Source organism: Corvus hawaiiensis, chromosome 2 (genome assembly GCF_020740725.1).
Source record: "Corvus hawaiiensis isolate bCorHaw1 chromosome 2, bCorHaw1.pri.cur, whole genome shotgun sequence".
Lineage (NCBI taxonomy): Eukaryota > Metazoa > Chordata > Aves > Passeriformes > Corvidae > Corvus > Corvus hawaiiensis.
This window is the reverse complement of record NC_063214.1, coordinates 30,945,616-30,965,401: the sequence shown is the minus strand read 5'-3', so window position 1 is coordinate 30,965,401 and position 19,786 is coordinate 30,945,616. Positions and strand designations below refer to the sequence as shown.

The window sequence follows — 19,786 nt, the reverse complement described above, 5'->3', positions numbered from 1 at the left end:
ACAGCAATGAGGTTACTGGATATACTCTCACATCCCTAAAGCTCTGCATATATAGGGAGTGGGAAATAAATGGAGGAATGTACCTGTGTTACTGAGAGCTGGCAAAGATGTGTGCAGCAGCATCTGTTTTATCTGTTGTTTATGCAGTAGAGACTCAAACTGCTTGGGGGCCTTTTATTTTTAGACACCAGGGTAATTTCATCTCACCTTTTTTTGAGAATGAGGCAGAAACATATTTTAAGTCTTTGAGGATGTAAATCCTAATGTTCAAACTTCATTTTTTGTCTTTATTTTTTTCTCAAGGTACTGCAACTGCTTTATGGAGAACTTTACTTGAGTTGGAGCACTCATTCTTGAATATTTCTTATTGTTGTTCTGCTACTCTGAAAGCAGAAAATGTGTTCATTCTTCAACTGTTAAATTCTTATAATTGTTTATCATCAAAGTGTCAATCAAATACTGCTCAGAACTCTGGGCTGAATTGGCACTAATGTAATTTCCACAGGACACATCAATTAATGAGATGCTGAGAACAGTCAGTTTTGATTTCAAAGGTGGTATTTTAATATTGATCTCTAGTATAGGTGTCTAAAATATTTGTTCTCTCTAGGGTTTGGATCAACTGCAAGGGCAAATTTTCCTTTTAAGCCAGTTGTATGATAGAAACTTCTATGAGTGTGTATAGACTTGGATCAATAGTCTTGAAATATAATCTTTTATTCTGTATAAACTAGAGACTGTAATGAGAATTAATTATTGTCTTCCTTTATCCATCCAGATGTTTGCTCAGCTGTTGTGGAAAGCTTCTTCACTTAAGCAGATGCTGTGATAAATGACCTGTGAAATGGATGTGATACAGATTTTTTTTTTTTTTTTGCATTTGTTATGAGGAAACGGTTAAAAAACCCCAAAACCTGCAACCCCAAAAAATCAGCCCAACATAGAATTATTTTCAGTTTGAATATAAGGCCAAGCAAGTAGTCCTATACAAACCTGAGTATGAAAAACTGATACCATGAGAAGACTCCTAAATCCCCAAGATCCCTTTCTTTGGCTGTTGGCAGCTGGCACACAGAGGCTTGCACTAAGAAGTTGAATTGCTGTATTTAGTTTTCTCTGAGCACAGAGGATTGTCTCTTAACAGTAGTCCATGGCAAATCAGGTGGCTCAGAAGCTGTTTGAATGTTGCTGTTGAGCTCGATGGAACACGAAGGTGAGTGGATGGAATTGCACGCCACACTTTGGGGCTCGGGGCAGGAGCACGCGGCTCTGCTGTTCCCTGAGCGCCTCAGAGCTGCGCGTGGAGTGGGATGGTCTGTGATGTGTGCAGACGGCGTCGGTGTGAGCTGTGTGCCACACTGAACACAGGCAGGTAAATGCTCTGCGTCTAGGGACCCCTGAGGATTCCAGGATCCTGCTTAGTCAGGGATTGAACCTTGCTTCAACGTTACCACTGAGCTAGTTACAAAATTACTGGGCTGTTTGCTGTCATATGGGGGTCAAATAGTGGACCCTACAAACAGCAGGATTTCATCCTTTCCCTGGTTTTAACTTCTATTTCTGCAAGTAAAGGCACTTGAGCACAACTGATGGCCCTGTCCACAGTCCTGTGGGTGTCTTGCCTCCTGCTGGGGCTTTCCCATTGCTTGCAAGTGGTGAATAGAGGTGGGCAGATCCTGCTTGCTTGGAAAGTCCTCTCAAGCTTGTGCGTATTTCCTTCCGTGAAACAGAAAGAGGTGTTCTTTTTCTGGCACTCAGTGCTGTTGTCTTCTGCAACCTGCAGGCATGAAAAACTGATGAAACAGGTAATTTCTTTATAGGACATTTTCAACAGCAGAATTCAGTTGTCTTGAAGCAGACTGAGAGGAAGAGGCTCAGCATAGGCTATGGTAACTTTGTGCTGCTGAAGGTCAGGTTTCTCTTGATCCTTGTTCATGTATGATGTCAGAAATCTTTTAAAATCAGGGTGTGTAGCAGGAGGGGAAACCTTTTTGCAGACCAGCACACTGAAAATCAAGGCTGTTGTTCCTGTGATGATGAAAACATCCTCGGCTGGTACATGGAGGGCTGCTTTCCTCTAGAAGCTCTTGTAGACATTCAGACCATGTGTCATGTCCAGTCACAGTTACATGTCTTGTCACTGTGAAACCAGAAGACTGGCCTTACTGACTTGGCTTTCACAGTCATTTCTACAGAGCTGACTTCATTCCTGGTTTAAAAATGACTTGCAAATACATAACCCTGGGGTTTGGATTTTGGTGGGTGTTTTTTTCTTAATTTTAAAATTTTTATTATTTTTAATTTTAATATTTTATTTTGTTTGCTTTATTTTGTTACTGTGCTGGTGTTTTTATCAGCTGTAGCTTGTACCTCTTAAAATTGCTTAAACAACACCAGGGAGTAGTGGCCTGCAAGCTGTAAAGATCTGTTCCTTCTGTGTTGGAATAGTACATGGTGCAACGTTACTCAGCTTCAAGGCTGTACAGAAATGCCAGTGGTGGTGTCCCAGCAGAGATTCTCCAAGATAACAGCAGTCAGTGAGGTGAGGGGAAGCTGCCGTCTGTGCCGATGGAGCGCGTAGGCTGGCCTGGTACGCGATACCAGCTGCGTCTCAAACGCTACGGGGGGACGCTCACCAGCTTATCCATGTTGTGCAAGAGATGGAGTAGGGGCAGCTGTTCTTTTCATGGCAGTGTTCCAGCTCCTGGTTCATTACATCCAAAACTTAGGGTAGAGAGGGCTGGAGGTGGGGGTTGCCCGAGATAAGGTTGATCAATTGCCACTGATCATCTTTGATCACAGGTTTGTGAAACATCAGCAATTCGAAGTGGTTTGATGAAATTCTTGTGCAGGATAAGCACTGCATTCCAGTCTTAGAAATATCACTGGATTTTGGGACAATAATTAGCGCTGCTGTGGAAAAGAAACAGTCTAATTCACCTCTGTAAACTTCAGCATCAACTTGCTGACAATTAGTGTTGATTTTCCTTCCCTTCTGCACAACTCTGTGCATTTTGGGGAAAAAGAAGTTGCTATGCTTTAAAGTCAAAACCCAGCAAACCCAGAAATACAGAGTCTGGTGAACGATTTCCTCACATTAGCATCTTTAGTTTCACATCTAGAGTCTTTCCAAGATTATAAATGAACGCTCCTAGACTTTGTGCTCAGTGTATTTGTTGTTAGACAGAATCAAGAGTTCTCCAGGAGTGTACTGCTGCCTTGGGGATCTTAACATCCCTTCCCAAGTAAGTTAGTAGGATCTGTATCCTGGTGAGTGGACAGGTGTCCTGGGTTGCAGTGTATTCTATCACCATCCTCATGAGCTGTTGAAACCAGGTGGGGCAGTGTTTCCTTGCCTCCTCCCCCCGGTTAATGGCCCATCATTGTCCTGCCACAAGACTCAGAGAGAACTCCCTCCGGACTATCTTCTGTTAATAAGCCCATCAATGCCTGGCCTCATCATCCCATTGTGAGATGATCCACCCAGAGGGAGGAACCAAGCATCCCATCCTGGATATAATCTGAGTTTCTGAACACCACAGGCCCCCTTTCCACTGGATTTCCAGAGGACAGTAGCTACATAACCACCACTGGACCTTCTGAGGAATTCTACAGGATCACCCTTCTACAGGATCACTGCTTCGACAGAACCACATCCATCACTTCAGGAGGACTGCAGCCACCATCTTATGGGACTGCTACCACCACTCTGACTAACAGGGTGTCAGGTTGTATCCTGACTCTGTCAGTTTAACCCCGTGTTTTCTGCCTGTTTTTTGATTTCCCTATTAAATTGTTATACTGACTTGGTGCCTCCCATTGGTTTGTTTTCAAACTAGTACAACAGGTTTATAAAATACCCTGTTTTAGCTGCGCAGTTGTTGGACACATTCTCTGACTTCTGGCTTCAGTAAGGTGAGCTGGCTCTTCCAGTTCCTTATCTGTCCTGGGGTGTGAGTAAGGCACAAATGGTGGAACATGATCAGCATATATTTGAGTTAATCAGCAGGGTCTTGTGCCAAAGAAGGTTTGAGTTGTCATCACTTCCATGAAGAGGGCTTTGAACTCCTTATCTGGAGAGGAGATGTTGGTAAAAGTGGCAGAATTCCGTTTTTAAGAGCTGCCACTCCCTTTATTCCTGAGAACTGGAAGGATTTTTCTCTTGGTTCACAAAAATGTTGTCTCAGGACAATTGTTTTTCCTCACATGCTTTTTGTCCACTCCCATAACACTGCTGCTCAAAATTCTGCAGTATCTTTTTTCAGTAACATGCTGTAATATCCATCAATACTCTTGAGTGTAGGGCCCCTACAGCCCCAGTTTCTCAAATTCAGGGGCTTTGTACCAAAACCAGGCCTTGAAGTCAGATCTGAAGTACTTTTTTACAGTCTGTTGCATCACTGGTTATCTGTGAAGAGGAGGGTCAGTAGTATGGGTAGGACAAAGATAAGTTTTTTGCTGTGGCCATAAACCCACCTGTTCCTAGCAAATTCCCTAATGCTGATTCCAGTAGAAATGCCCATTGCCTGTGTACAGCACATATTCTCATTTCACCTGCTCCCATGTACTCACCCCTAGAGACTAAAAAGTGTCTGGTCTGTTGCTGCTTCTCTGGTAGTTGCTCTGGAACAACATTCCTTGTGTTTGATGGAATGTCAGGAATACTGATAGGGAGTAACTTTTTCTGTGGTCTTGAAGCGTTAGTTCTCCCTTACCAGGGAGGGCTGCTAGAGTTGTTAGCCTTCCCCCAGTAGGTTTTGAGCTTTGTATATTCACATTCACGAATGTGACTGTGCCATGTGACTGTAACTACAGAATGAATACTTCTTAAACTATATTCTCATGTTATGTGTTTCAGCAGCGTACCTTGAAATTAGGATGGCTTTTGTGTACACACTACTCCTCTAGTGAGGGGAATTGTACTTTGTCTTCCAGGAAATTGGCACTAGAGTTAAAAAGTAGATTTTATTGCATATTCTGTTGCTACTATGATTGCCTGAATGCACCTGTCAGTTTGATGGGAAAGAAGCAGAAATACCTTATCTGCAGTACTTACCTGAATCTGGGATCGAATTTATTTCCACTTCTGGTGCTGGTGTTTACCTTGGCACCTGTCTGGTGAGGTAGAGGGAAGTCAAGTCACTGAATGTAAGATGCCATCTGCTCCCATTTCCCCGCTTAGAAGGATATTGAGACAATACAATTTCAAGATGAATGGGACCTATGCTAAGGAAATAACTGCATTCTTTCCTCTGATCAGGAAAGGTGTTGGGAAATACTGGGTGTGTCTTTGATCTGTTTCCCAAGAGCTCAGCCTAGTCATCTGCACATGGGTGGAGAGCAAAAGGTTCCAGTTGCAACCCAAACCAACTCTCTTTTAAGATGGGGGTGACTGGAGGCTGATGTTTGCCTTTCTTTTTGATGTGAAGACCATAAACACTTCTTTAAGTGCTTTTACATTTATTATTAATATTGCCAGTGCTTTACATTGCTTTTCCCCCCTCTTCCCCGTTTGTTCAGTAATGGTAGGCTCCATGTGTTGCAGGTCACATGACTCTATGACACATATGTGTGTGTGTATATATGTGAGATACCCAGGGACTCCACTCAGACTGCACTGAACTTCCCTCTTCAGAGCCACCTGTCACTTCAGAGAGGTCACCTGCCACTATGATGCCTGGGGGCTTATCTGACACCAAGCCTGCTACTCCAGAAGTTCAGCAGATTGCTAACCAGGTGAGTTATTTGTTACCCTGTCTGTAGATTAAGTTACTTGTGTGCAGGGATGTCATTCCTGAAGCTTGTGTAGAACCTGGGAGACTGAGCCAGGGTTTAAACTGAAGAAGCCTGTGCTGAAAGTGGGAATCCCCTTGACTGGCAGTGTTTGCTCAGCGTTCTGTGTAGGCAGTGCCCTGGTAAGACTGAGACAAACCACTTCTCTGTCTCCTCTGTCCATGGCTGGGCATGGTACTGGCTACCTTCAGTTAATGTCCATGTGAAATTCAAAGCCTAGCTCTGCTATGCCAGCACTGAGGTCACCTGTTTGAAATAAGAGGTGGCATATTGGAAGGGAAAAGCTTGTACCTGGTAGAATTCATACCTCAGTGAAGGGCTGCCTAGGACAAACCACATGCAAGTATGCAGCAAAGAATTATATATGCAGGACAAAGCTATTTTAAAATTGTGTGTTGCCTGCTGGCATTCAGCGTTTATATTCTAGAGTCACAGCTGTGATGCAGGGGCTGCTGGTGAAGCAAGGTGAGCTTGGCACAAGGCAGGCCAGCGAGTGAGCCCAGTTGCCACGTTACAGGCAGTGCTCCTGTCCTGGAGCAGGTGTGTGAGCAGCAGCTCTGCAGATCCTCTAATGCCCTGCAGTGCAGCAGCTCTTGTTAGAGAAAGTATAAAGTGCATCCTGAGGAATGAAAGGGGAACAACATGGCATGGGAAAATTCCCATCTTATGCTCCCACCCACCCAATCCTCTTCACCCTTATGACTCTGAAAGAAGAGCTCTTCTCCTTTGGCAATTGCACTCAGGCGCTCTTTGAGGAAACAAAAATAGGAAGTAGTTGGCGCTGAATGCATTGGCCAATACCACTGCACACTCTCTATACCTGGTGTGCAGGGCTCCCAGCTCTCTCCTTTGCTGTGCTACCGAGGACAGAGTTTGCACCAGCATCCTTCCATGTCTCCTGCAATCTTGCAGGCTGAGACCAGGCAGCCCAGTACTCTGACAGGGTTCTTTTCCATAGTCCACAGATGGAGGGGATAATGTTTAACATCCAGTTTACTGATTTGAAGAGATTCCATGTTACACGAGGCTTCTGGTTTAGCAGAGTGATACAAATATACTGGTCACTTGATACAGGTCTAAGTTACTCTTAGCAAAATGTAGCGACTGCAATCCCAGGTCCCTGAGGACACCAGTATGTTCTTCACTCCTGGTCTGTACAACAAGCTCCGTGTCACAACACTGGGCAGCCTCAGTCACTGGGAAAGGGGAGGTGGGTTTAAGTCAGCTTTAGTCAGCTGTTTTCTTCAGAATTCTTTTGTCCACTGTTTAGTTTTTATACTCAGGGTTGGGCAGAGCCATGTGTTCACTCCCCCCATGCTGATCTGGCTAACTCAGGTGTGTGTTCACTTTCTTTTAATGAACTCACGGAGTTCCACCACCACATGATCCTCTCGACTATCTAAACCACATGTGCTCAACCTTTATGTTGAGATAAAGTCAGCTTATTTGCAAAAGCTGTGGTCATTCACACCCTGCATTATTCCCTGAGTTTCATGGGTGGCACATCACCCTCCTCAGCTCCTCTGAGCCTTCTTCCACTGCAGGGCTTTATTGGTCAGTCCCAGCTGGGGTCACCAGAGTGGGGAACACGTACACGGGGGAGGGCTGGAGTTTGGGATAACAGGTTAGTCAGAGGAGAGATGATTTACTGTAGACCAGAAAGAGAAATGGGTGATCTACAATTGTTTGGGAGACACTGACTGAATTACTTGGGAGCAGTATCACTGTTCCTTCTGTGCTGGCAGGAATGCTTGAAGGAGCAGCACTTGCAGAGATCAGAAATTCCCTTCTACCTGTGGAAGGGAGACCCTAGCAAGGGACTTGTAGCACCTTTGTGTATTTGCCATTCTTGTTTCCTCATGTTTAAGATGGGGCCAGCTGAGGGCTGTGAAATTTAATTAATGAGTCTGTGAAATGCCTCAAGCACCCATGCCAGATACTGAGCTTCATTTTCAATGCTGGGCTGTGTTATTTATGGGTGATCAGAAATCTTGCAGTGTGTATTGGAGGTGAAAGCACAGCACTTGGGTGTCCGTGAGCAAACAGGCACTAAAAAATGTGAAGGTTGGTTTCAGGCAGTGCTAATGCTCCCAGGGGGTACAGGGCAAATATGGAATCTGAAATGTGGATGGTACAGAGTTTCTGTTTGATTCCAGAAAAGGACTGATCCTAATTTTAGTGTTCTTTTGTTCTCAGTAGCTTCAGGAAAATGAAAACAGATTGTTCTTTGCTCTTTATTTTCTGCAAGGCGAAATTTCTGCCCTGTGCTGACAGTGGGAGAGAGCACTCTTCCTGGTCCTTTCCCCCCTTGCAGAGGCATTGGTATAGTTGTCTAAGGAAAATATTCTTATGGAAACCTTATGTTGGGGAAATCCTGCTATGCTTCCAGCATAAGTGTCACCCTTTTATGAAGCAATTCTGTGGGATTTTATGCTCTGCTGAGCAGAGAAGCAATTCCTATGATTCCAGTGAAGTTGTGAAGAGCATCTGCAGAGCTTGGGGTGCTCAAGGTCTGTCTGCTCTTGGGAGCACATAATTATTTACTTATACCTGTGCCTTGTCTCTAGCCATCATTAGTGAGCTGGGGAATGTTATTTATTTGGTCTCCTTGTTTTACAGCTGTTGCCCAAAACTGAGGAATGTTTTGGCTTTAGAGTGCTGTTAGATAAGAGTTTAGGAATGTTCTATTTTTTCACTTGAGGATTAAGGAGCTGTTTGCCTGCTTGATTTTACTGAAGGCTCAGTCTGTAAATAACAAATGGGGGACACAGTGGCCAGAGGGGAGAGAGCAAAACTGGACAGAAGTGGCCTTGTTTTGTTTTGTTTTGAGAGAGGAATATGATGTACCAAAAGTTGCCACTTAGGAGCATTCTAGGAGGCCCCTGCCCCAGTCAGCTGGAAGGGTGTTTGGAATTAAAGTTTCCCAGGTTTGCCAGAGTTAGCAGCTCTTGAGTTGAAAGTACAGTTGTTGGTTCCTGGGGATAGAAACCTTGTGGAAGCTGCTCAGCAGAAGAGCAGAGTAAGAGATCATGAGGAAGCTGAATAGGATGATAATTTCTGGCTCTCTGGAAATGATCTGGATGTTCCTTGGGTGCTTTCCATGGCCTTCCTGCTAGGAAGGAATGTCATGGGAGTGGCAGCCAGCTGTAGGTGCATGTGCTGAGAAACCAAATTAATTCTGTGCATTCCTTTGAAACAGGTGGGTGGTGAGAAGCACTGAGGTGCTGCTGGCCCTGCCCAGGGCAGCCTGAGCAGGCTGACACTGACGCTGCTTCTCTGCCCAAACTCAGTAATGCATCCAGTCATCAGGGTGGGTGTCATGTGCAGAAGGGCACCGCGTCACCCAGCCCAGGAAAGATTGTTTCTGCTTTCTGGGTGGTGGTCCCATAGTGATCATGAAATGAGAGAGTTTCTAGTTCTTGGAGAAGTAAGGAAGGGCAACAGCAAAACCACTGCCTTGGACTTCTGGAGGGCAGACTTTGGCCTGTTTGGGAGACTGGTTGAGAGAGTCCCTTGGGAGGCAGTTCTGAAGGGCAAAGAGATCCAGGAAAGCTGGGCATTCTTCAAGAAGGAAATCCTAAAGGTGCAAGAGCAAGGTGTCCCCCTGTGCCAAAAGACGAGACAGTGGGGAAGAAGACTGGACTGGCTGAACAGAGAGTTTTGGCTGGAACTCAGGGTCAAAAATAGAGTTTATGAGCTTTGGAAGATGGGGCAGGCAACTCAGGAGGATTACAAAGGTGTTGTGAAGTTATGCAGAGAGAAAGTTAGAAAGGTAAAACCCCTATCAGAACTTCAGTCTGGCCACTGCCAAAAGATATGACGAAAACTATTCTTTTTGATGAATACATCAGCAACAAAGAGGGCTAAGGAGAATCTCCATCATTTGCTGGATGCTAGGGAAATCATTGCTACAAAAAATAAAGGCTGAGGTACTTAATGCCTCAGTCATTAGTAGTCAGACCAGTTGTCCTCAGGGTACCGGCTCCCTGAGCTGGAAGACAGAGACAAGGAGCAGAATGAAGCTCCCACAATCCATCAGGAAACAGTTAGTGACCTGCTTCTCTACTTAAACATGCATAAATCTATGGGGCTGGATGGAATCCACCTGAGGGTACTGAGGGAGCTCATGGAAGAGCTCTCCAAGCCACTGTCCGTGATTTACCAGAGGTCCTGGTGAACCAGAGAGGTCTCACACAACTGGAGTTTGGCTAATGTGATGCTCCTCTAAAAGAACATCTACAAGAATGACAGGAAGGAGGATCCAGGGAACTACAGACCTGTCAGGCTGACCTCAGTGCTGGGGAAGGTCATGGAACAGCTCATCCTGACACAGCATGTGCAGGGCAACCAGGGATTCAAGCCCAGCCATGATGGATTCATGCAAGGCAAGTTCATGCAAGGCAGATTTTGCTTGATCAACTTGATCTCTTTCCATGACAGGGATCCTACCGAGTGGATGAGGGAAAGGCTGTGGTTGTTGTCTCCCTGGACCTCAGTAAAGCCTCTGACACCACTTTCTGCAGCATTCTCCTGAAGAAGCACTGCTCACTGGGTGAAAAACTGGCTTGATGGCTGGACCCAGGGAGAGGTGGAGAATGGAGTTACATCTGGCTGGGCAGAGGTGGTGCACCCAGGGCTCAGTGTTGGGGCCAGACCTGTTTAATATCTTTACTGATGATTTGGATGAGGGGTTTGAGGGTGCCCTCAGTCACTTTGCAGACTTCCATTAAGGGAGTATGTTTGAAAGGATGAAAATTGGGAGTGGTATATGTGAAAGAATTCCCTAAATATCAACCTGCCAGTAATTTTTCCCTTTCTTTTTACAGGTGAAGGTGCAGTTTGAAAGCCAGGCAAACATGAACTGTGTTGTCTTTGCAGCCGTAGAATATAAGACTCAAGTAGTTGCTGGGATAATCTACTTTATTAAGGTTTGTGTATATTTTAGGAGGGAGTGTTTTGGAATTAAATGATACAGGTGACTTGCAGAGTGGCTTACAGCTAGAAAGAGAAGCAAACATCATAGGAAACTGTCTGATGTGAGTAAAAGAAGTGGGGACTACCTCCAAATACTTATAAAATTCCTGTTTGGCACTACTGTAAGCAGGAATAGAAATATTACAAAACATGCCCTGTACCTATTCAGATGTGACTGGTAGGCTTCTTGGGATCATCGCCCTCAAGGACTATAGATTGCCTTCCCAACTCAAATGATTTAAACAAGTCATAACTGGTCTCCTGTTTGCTTTCAAGGCAAAGTAGTGTCAGATGAAACTGAAGTCATCTTGAGAAACTGATGGAGAGATAGAGTCAATTGTGTAATGCAGTGCAAGCATCTCTGCTGACTAGTTTTGCATGCAAGCAGGTGTGTTGATCTTTTGGTTCTGCATCAGGTTCTGCAGAGGTACAGCCTGCCTGCTGGTTTCTTCTGTATTTTCAAAACTCCCTCTCTGCTGCAGAGGAAGAATGGGTAATTTAATCAGTCCTCTGATGGCACCATTCATTCTTACTGGAAGCCCTGACCGATGGATGTGAGCAGCTTTCTGTGAAGTAGCACAGAAGAAATGGCTGGATGTATTTTGCATCTGAAGGCTAGCAAGCACTGCTGAGCAGCAGGCTGGCCTTCTGGAGCAGGGCAGGCATGGCTTGTGACTGCTGTGTCTGAAACCCCACATGTGTGTGGACATATGCCTGGCAGGATACACTCCCTTGACATGGGAATTGGAAGAGTTCTTTTATTAGAGAAATTGGCCTGGAATGTTTGGGGGCGAGTAGTTCTGCAGAGAGACACTGTGAGCATTAGCTCCACACTTCTCATATTTAGCTGATCTCAGGAAGGACAGGTGCTGCCAAACCTTCTTCTTTCCCAGGTGCTTCCTTAAAATAACTTTGCTATTTGTGCTCTGTGGGCACCAGGAGATGGTACTGACAGGCTACCTATTATGTGGCCAATCAGAGTCTCACCTACATGAATGATGTTTATCCTTCCGTCGCTCCTGTGAAATGTGCTTTCACTTTGTGGACAAAGCACTGAGTAATGAAGAGTAACAATTTCCAGGTACAGCCAGAAGTCAGGCCTGCTTGGATTTCTACGCTTAGTTCCGTCTTATTGCTGACCTAGGCAATGTAAAATACTTGTCTGCTGTCCCTGCTAAGCCTTGTGACCAAACTACTCTGAAATGAAAATCGGTGTGTTACTGAACTTGGAAGAAATCCATTTGTAACACTCAAAATGGATGATTTGTGTCTTCTTTCCCGATTTTACCAGTGATGGAAAACAGTTACTCATTTTAGCATTAACTGGAAGAAGTTCTGCCACAAGATTCAGTCTTTTACATTTCTGAGTGTTCCACATCACTGATATTTTACCAGGAGACTTACAGCTGAGCTGCAACCCAGACCAAGCATAGTGCCACACTGCAGCCACCGGAAAGCGTGCAAAAACCTCCTGGGGCATAAGGCATTCCAGTTTCCACGTACCTCTGAGGGAGACTTTAGTGCCTGTTGTGCTTGGCTCTTTAAGAATGAAATGTTACAGCTTCCTACCAAGTCTTTATGTGATGACTTTCGGGGGTGGGGGAAAAGGTGAATTTCTTTGAAAAGAAAGAGCAAAGATGTTCTTTCAAGAAATAGAGAACAGCCTTTTGTTTGAACCTGCTTTGAGCCTGTGATCCTCACTTCCCCACTCTTTTGGTCTCTAGGTCCAAGTTTCCGATGACGAATATGTCCACTTAAAGGTGTTTCAGAGTCTTCCTTATGAGAACCAAGGCCCCAGCCTTGTTGGTTTTCAGACTGGCAAAACCAGAGATGACCCTCTGACCTACTTCTGAGAGATGATGAGGTGCAGGGCCTCACCTCTGCAAGTCCTATGGGGGTTCTGCCCGTGACTGTAAATAAAATAAGTTTGGAAAGCTATTGTCCATATTTTCCTTTTGCTGCTAATATACCTGCAGAAGTTATCTTTCATGTCTGTCACAAGATTAAAATAAAGTATTTCTAATTAAGATATAGAATAAACATAAGGTTATTTGGAATATAAAAAGCACTTAAGGAAAAAAGCTGAGCAAGATAATAACCAATAGTGAAAACCAGTGAAAACACTAAAGCACCAGTCGAAGAGGCCATCTCAAGTCAAAAGAAATGTTTATTGTTATAAATGCAGAAATGCTTGTCCAGCTTAAGTTCCTTTCCAGGACTTTTCCATAGGACCGAGAACATAAGCAAGCTGGTTTGATATCTTAAACTCACACACCCTCTATGGGACATTACATGCTGCTGCTGCAAGAGGATGAGCATGATTACCACGGGAATGTTTGTTTTAAACTACTGTAAGCCTCTTTCTCTTCCTTGCAAAATTGCTTCAGCTCGAGTTTCTCATCAGGTCTTTGCCCATAAAATACAAAGTACAATTTAAATCTACACATATATTCACAGTTGCAAAACAGCACAGAAAAGACAGGCTTTCCTCTTGTTCCTTGCTGCAAATATATGAGTGCTGGTGTCACTCCCCTTCCAATTTCCAAGACCGAGGAAGTCCACAAACAGGACTCAGGCACAGTATTCTGGTTAAGTTGCACTAAAGTCTAAGTTAAGCTGCAACAAAAGTTGGGTTTACATTAGTGTAGGTAATAGGAGAGCCCTGTGACTCTCAGATTTAGAGATTTTACAGGAAGGGAATGACATAAAAGAAATTGATTTTTTCCAGCATTATGTTAAAAAAAATACACTTTTTTCTGCCTTTGTTGGCACAGGAATCAACATTTTGCAGCCTGTAGAAAATGCACATAAGAACCAGGTTAGGGAAACACAGCAGAGGTTGCTAGAAATAAGTCAGTTCATCGTGCTTTGTCTTGCTGGCCTGGTAACTGTGGAGGCTCAGCTGCTCATTCTCATGGGGGAGGCTCTTGAACACCCGCAGGTGCATGAACTCCTCATTCCCAACACGGACCTGCAAAGCATGAAACCCAGTGAGATCCAGCAGCCTGCAGCAGGAGGGGTGGCAGAGGCTGGGCTGGTTTGAGGATGAAGCAGCAGAAAGGCAGTAAGAAAAACCATTGGCTTGTTTTAAACCAGGCTAGGAGCCATGACTTTGCAGAAATACCACCTAATCTTCCCATAAAAATGGAGAAAAGAGAATCTTTCTACTTAACAGATAGGGGAGAGGGGCTGGGAGGTGAATGTTTGCAGTTTTTTAATGCACAATTTTTTTCTTATTAAGGCCAAATCATAAGCATTCTCTTCTAGTTAAGAAAGAAAAAACCCCCCACCATTCCAAAGATTATACACATTAATATAAAAAAAACAACCCAGTGTCCTCTACCTTGATGAAGTAGTTTGTTCCAGCAACCACCTGAGTTTTAAACTCCACTGCAGTGAAGACATCAAAGGTTTTCCCTTCTTTTTCTTCTAGCTGAGCTTTTACCTTAAGGAAACAACAGGTTCTTTAAGACTGATTCAAGTATTTAGGACTTAAGGCTTACAGGTCATTGCTGCTGAATTCCCAGACACAGAGTTCCTGCTTTTCCAAGATATTAAAAGATCAAAATGAATCATGTTAAGTTTTGTGAAAGCAGGACCAGGAATCTAGGGAGGTGGCAAAGCTAAAACCGTGGTGGGAGTCAGTCACTACAGGCTGACACCGAGTCTGGACAACACTTGACAGTTCTTTCAGCATGGAATCTATTTTTCAAACTGCAAATCAGTGCTCAAGAAGTCAAAATAACCTGACCAATACCCTAGAGGGAGCCATGAACTCCTGAGATGCAGCTCCTCTCTCCCGCCCTTGGCCCTTTAGAACATTGTGGCAATATGGAAAATTCCTGGTCAGGGAAGCAGAAGGTTTCAGCCTTTGTTTTGCCGGGCAAGATGAGTTAGTCCTGGAGTCCTTGCTTGCAAGTCCTTGCCTGCTCCAGGCTGTACCTCCTGCACTGCATCATTGCTTAGCCCTCCCTTCACTCCCAGGGCAGTAGTATCAGCAATGAGTAGATTCTCCAGCTATATGGTGTACTTCTTCCCAAATTCAAGGGATATAGATATATCTGCTCTCCTGCCTAAATCCCACATGCTTCCTTAGGGAAAAACAAGTGCCAGCTTGCCACTGCTCAGGTGCTGTAGGTGAAGCAGGAAGAGAAACAATTCCTGCAACAGGGTATGTTCTCCCACCTCTCCAACATCTGGAACTCTGGTGCCTTTCCCGTGACCATCCTGTCCCTGGGAGCTGTGTCCATGCTTTTTATCTTCTCTCAGAGGCCATACCTCTACACTTCCTGTTATGAACAGTATGTCACAAGCAAGATAATGATGTTTGGACACTTTTCTATTTGTTTTTTTTTGCCATATGGAAATCCAAGCTGCATTCTAAAGATGCACTGAAGGGCACAGCACCGGAAAGCACCATGATTCAGTCCTATCTCCTCCCCTTCTTCTGAGTCAAAGGATGGAGCAAGTGGTTTCAGTTTTCATCACTAGAGCTACTTTTGTAAATTTTAAGCAGCAGGGCAGACATAAGTATCCTGCTGACCCTATCCTGTCCTGTGTTGCTTTAGCAATCCTAGGCACCGTGTGATGTTAGTTTCTGAGGTCTCTAAATCACCCCAGCTCAGCACATTTTGTATTTCCACCAGCGAGCCAAACACTGGGCCCTTCGTGCAGACAGCTCAGAGTCCTGCAGCTGCAAGCTCATCAGGGTGTTATCACTTGTGGCAGTGAGTCACCACAGCATGTGACAAACCAGCATCCTGAGTCAGTGTGGAGAGGGAGATTCCAGACAGAAGTGCTCTCCCAAAGACGTGGTTCCTGATCTCAGTCTGGATGTGGGAGTCCTGGAGGACAGGAGCCAGCACTGTCTTGGTGGTACCAAAGTTAATGGCATACTGGGCTGCATCAGCAGGAGCCTAGCCAGAAGACAGGCAAGTGATTATTGCCGTTTACTTGGCCCTTGTTAGAAAATGTGGAATACTGTGTCCAGTTTTGGGTCCCCAGTACAAGACAGACACCAATAAACCGTAATGAGCTCAGTGAAGGGCTGCCAGGAGCACTCCATGAGCACACCAGGATGGCTGGAGGCTGGAGCACTTGTGCTGTGAGAAGAAAATGAGCTTGAGGAAAAGGCTTTGAGGAAAACTTCCCAGTATCTACAAGAAGCCAGGCTCTTCCCAGGGAGATGATGGCAGAAGAATGAGACACAAGGGTCATAAACTGAAACTGGAGGTTCAGACTGGATATAAGGAGAAACATTTCCCCTGATGACTCTCCTGCAGTACAGCAGGAGTGTTCAGAGAAACTGCAGTTTCCATCCTTGGAAGTTTTCAAGACCTGACAGGACAAAGTTCTGAGCAGCTTGAGGATGCTGACCCTGTGCTCAGGCAGGAGGTGCAGTCCCTTCCCACACAAACAACCCATGATTCAGTCACGGCCTGAAGGCTCTGCACTGCCCTGCATGGCCTGTTTGTCATGTACTCCCAGAGCAGTTAACTAAAAAGCAGATGCTTCAGAATCACACTAAATAAGCTCTGCCACAGTCACCACTGAGAAGCCAAAGCTGAACAGGCCTGGGTGGAAATCCTTGCCGTGAGGAGGCTGTTCCTATAGGATTCCTAAGCCAGACACTGCCAAAGGAAGCTGTCCTGCCCTGTGTGACACTACACCTGCTCTGGGTCAGAAAACTGAACAACATTCGGTCATCACAAGGATTCCTATGAAACTGTAAAATGAAGGCAAGAACTGGAAAAGCAGGAATAGGAACTATGTTTATGGCAAGCAAACTCGCAGGCTCTAATAAATCTCCACAAAGATCTGACTTTAAGCAAACAAAACTATTTGAAAAGTCTACCTCAATTTAACAAAACTAATGTTTCCTCCAGCAGTGTCCAGATGAGGATATGAGTGCATGGACAAGTTCCAGGTTTGGGTGTTCCCACCTGTATTTCAATAAAGTAATTTTAACTACTACCAGTCAAAACCAGCTGGCCAAACTTTGAAGTATTTATGTGACTTAAATGAAAATACAATATATTTGGTTAATTCTGTTCATTTCTGTACCCCACGGGTTTCATTTTCATACTCCCTTATTTTGGGATTTTGTATTTTCACTGCAGTCTGCCACAAAACAGAAAGTCAGGATCATGTGCAAAGTTAATTGCATATTTGCATTACCTTTAGCATGGCATGTAGGCCTTTTCAGGTCAAAGCAATACTTGTGACTCCCTTAGCAATTCTCAATCATTTGCTTAGTACTGCAAACTCAGGTTGGTGCTTAGGAGATGCACATCTCTCCCTTTTTTAAAAACACAGACTCATCAGACTTTACAAGCTAAATGCTAATTTCAGTGACTAGTGCAGCCTGGAGAACAAACGCGGGCAATGACAAAGAGCGTCAGAAGCTGGACTGCATCCTTTGCTCTCTAGCTTATCACATCCTAGCCAACAAAGGCAAAAAGCAGAAGAAACTTGAGCTTCCATGACAAAAAGATGAACATGTGCTTTTGAAAGATCTTAGTTGCACACTGGCATTTTTAGAGTAAAAGCATGTGCTCCAATAACACGAGCAGTAATCTAAGGTACAGTAAGTAGTATCAGGATTTGGAGCTGGCAGTGGTTGGAGCTGACTTCTGCGTTGGGGAAAAGCAGAAGCAGTGAAGAAGCCTTCTTGCTTATTCCCTATTCCGCCTCCGCAAAAAAAAAAAAAAAAAAAAAAAAAACAACAACAAAAAAAAAAAACCCACACCAAACCCCAAAGAACCCAAAACCCAACCAAGCAAAAAAACCAAATCAAAAACCTCAAGCCAACCAAAACGCAAACCCCAACGTGTGCACGAGGTTCAGGCCTTGTAGGACGCGCTGGAGCTCGTTCCCCGAGCCAGTGGCCCTGTCGGGGCCGGGCCGGGCCGGGCCGGGCCGTGCGCGGCTTCCCGGGGGTCGCAGCACATCCCCCGCCCCGCCGGGGCCGGCGCTGGCTCCATCCCAGCTCTCCCCGCGCACACAGCGCTGCCCACTGCACTGCTCCGTGCGTTCCCCATTCCTTCCACCTTCCACACTGCGGGGCGGTGTCTCGGCGCTCGGCCGCGCAGAGCAATGGCCGAGCACACCCTGGGCCCCCGGACGAGCCCTGCACGGGCCTTTCCCCCGCCCGCGGGACCCTCCCGGGGCGCGCCCCGGCCCCTCACCTGCTCCGCGATCCGCTGCGTCTCGTCGGTGGCGGGCCGGGCCGCCGAGGCACCCCCGCACAACATGGTGGCACCGCTCCGGTGCTCCCCGCTCTGCTCCGGGCCGATCCTGCTCCCCGGGCGGTGCCGGGGCGGTGTCGGGGGCGGTGCCGGGCCCGGGGCTAGAGCCCGAGGCGGCGGCGGGCGGGAGCGCTCGGGCCTGGCACCACCCAGCCCGGGGGGGCCTCAGCGCGGCCCAGCGGCGCCAGCGCTGCCCACGCTTGGCGGGGATATCGCGGCCCGAGGGCTGATTGAAGACAAAAATAGCGCAAAGCGACACTTGCAGTGAAAGCTGCCGGCAGAATTTATTCTGCGCCCTGGACAGAAGGGCTGCAGCCGCTCCTCAGCGAGCGGCGCCTCCGTGACAGCCCCGCGGGAGGACGGGGCTGCCCTCAGCCTCTGCGTTTTCCCTTTGCGTGTGTCACCTTTTCCAGCAGCGGCATGTTCGCTTTAGCCGTATGGAAAGTTCCATCTCCAGACTCCCTCGTTCGCCTCGTTCATCATTCCCTCTTCCAGGCTGATTGTGCCGCTCCCCAGCCAGCAAGCTGAAGGTGGTGGTGAATTACCCAGCCTCTGAATTCCCTGGGGATATTTCAGTCTAAATGTTCAAGTCTTTACCTAAATTTCCCCACAATTTAAACATCCAGACTCCTTGCAAAACCAGCAACAAACACCTACCTTCCTCCTCCCGCTTTGCAACGCCCCTTGGTAAAATTGGTCAATATAAACCTAAATTTAACAACAGCAGGTGTTGCAAACTGAGCAGAGCTCATGGACTGACAAGGAGGACACGGTGAGAAGCATGCAATATAATGGGGAAGGTTTTCTTTCCTGGTATCATCTATAGATAAATTCTCTGCTGGGGCTTTGCATAGGCAGAGCTCTGCCAGGTTTGTGAGGAGGCTTGGGATGGTTCCCAAGTTTTCCAGTGGAAATCCCATGTGACACACTCTGTTGTTGCTTCACTACTGGATGGTTCAGGAAACCCCACACTGGCGCAGGCTTTCCTGTGTGTTTTTGATTCATGGTGGGTAGGATGAGGCAGCCATTCATGTGAGCATCTTCTGGTAGGAAATGTCAGTGGAGGTTCTCAGGCTCATGCTTTCAATAGAAGAGTGTTCCCTGGTGTGTCTTCATCAGTGTTGTCGTGTGTGACAAACTGACAGGCTTTTGGACAGGTGCCTGATCAAGCCTTCTCTTCTCCTGGACTTGGCAAGATGAGAACATATCCCCCTCTTTGTGCATGGGAAAAAGGGTTTACTTAAAAAGCACCTTCCCAAAGGGGTCCTTTCTTACTGAACTTCCCTTGTGTCCAGGTGTGTGTCACACCTATCAGCTGCAGCAGCAGCTCTCACACAGCATTGGAGCTGGAGGCTTAGGGCTCCAACTATGAGAGCAGGGAGGATGGGTGAGACTTCCCCAGCAAATACAACACAGTTGGCTGTGCTAAAAAATGATTGCAGGTCTTGGAGACTCATTGTGTGCCAAGGTATAAGTTCCTCTCAAGTAAATGTAAAGAGTGAAGAACACCCAAGGAATGAAAAGCACCCAAATGTCAATATTATCTACTGTATACATAGCTAGTGAATATTGCTCTCCAAACAAGGCAGCTGATGGTGACTTTCTGTTTCTTACACTGCTTGTGTTTGTACACAGCCTTTGGTTTGTAAATTGCATCACTTTCATTTCACTCATTGAACTCTTACATGTTTCAATGCTGTCAGTTTCACTTCGAGGGCTACTGAGCAGGGTTTGCTCCAATAGGAATGATTCACTAGCACTAAAACTACTCA

General features: G+C 45.9%; 2 protein-coding genes across 2 annotated transcripts; one reads left to right on the top strand and one right to left on the bottom strand.

Annotated features, from left to right (window-relative positions):
* The first annotated feature begins 5,586 nt into the window (after positions 1-5,586).
* LOC125321364 (cystatin-A-like) lies at positions 5,587-12,705 on the top strand. Its single transcript, XM_048294071.1, has 3 exons — positions 5,587-5,736; positions 10,620-10,721; positions 12,492-12,705. Exons 1-3 carry the CDS (start codon positions 5,671-5,673, stop codon positions 12,618-12,620), a joined length of 297 nt encoding a protein of 98 aa, XP_048150028.1. The 5' UTR covers positions 5,587-5,670; the 3' UTR covers positions 12,621-12,705.
* Positions 12,706-12,916: 211 nt separating this feature from the next.
* On the bottom strand, positions 12,917-18,149 carry LOC125321363 (cystatin-B-like). The gene is made up of 3 exons (XM_048294070.1): positions 17,955-18,149; positions 14,111-14,212; positions 12,917-13,738 (listed from the first exon to the last, which is right to left on the bottom strand). Exons 1-3 carry the CDS (start codon positions 18,018-18,020, stop codon positions 13,610-13,612), a joined length of 297 nt encoding a protein of 98 aa, XP_048150027.1. The 5' UTR covers positions 18,021-18,149; the 3' UTR covers positions 12,917-13,609.
* Between the last annotated feature and the right edge of the window lie 1,637 nt (positions 18,150-19,786).

Excerpts from the sequence above, each read along its gene's own strand:
- LOC125321364 (XM_048294071.1), top strand. The coding sequence starts at position 5,671 with ATGATGCCTGGGGGCTTATCTGACACCAAGCCTGCTACTCCAGAAGTT. Across the intron at positions 5,737-10,619 it reads TTCAGCAGATTGCTAACCAG|GTGAAGGTGCAGTTTGAAAG; the intron begins GTGAGTTATTTG and ends TTCTTTTTACAG. Across the intron at positions 10,722-12,491 it reads GGATAATCTACTTTATTAAG|GTCCAAGTTTCCGATGACGA; the intron begins GTTTGTGTATAT and ends TTTGGTCTCTAG.
- LOC125321363 (XM_048294070.1), bottom strand. The coding sequence starts at position 18,020 with ATGTTGTGCGGGGGTGCCTCGGCGGCCCGGCCCGCCACCGACGAGACG. Across the intron at positions 14,213-17,954 it reads CGCAGCGGATCGCGGAGCAG|GTAAAAGCTCAGCTAGAAGA; the intron begins GTGAGGGGCCGG and ends TGTTTCCTTAAG. Across the intron at positions 13,739-14,110 it reads GAACAAACTACTTCATCAAG|GTCCGTGTTGGGAATGAGGA; the intron begins GTAGAGGACACT and ends CATGCTTTGCAG.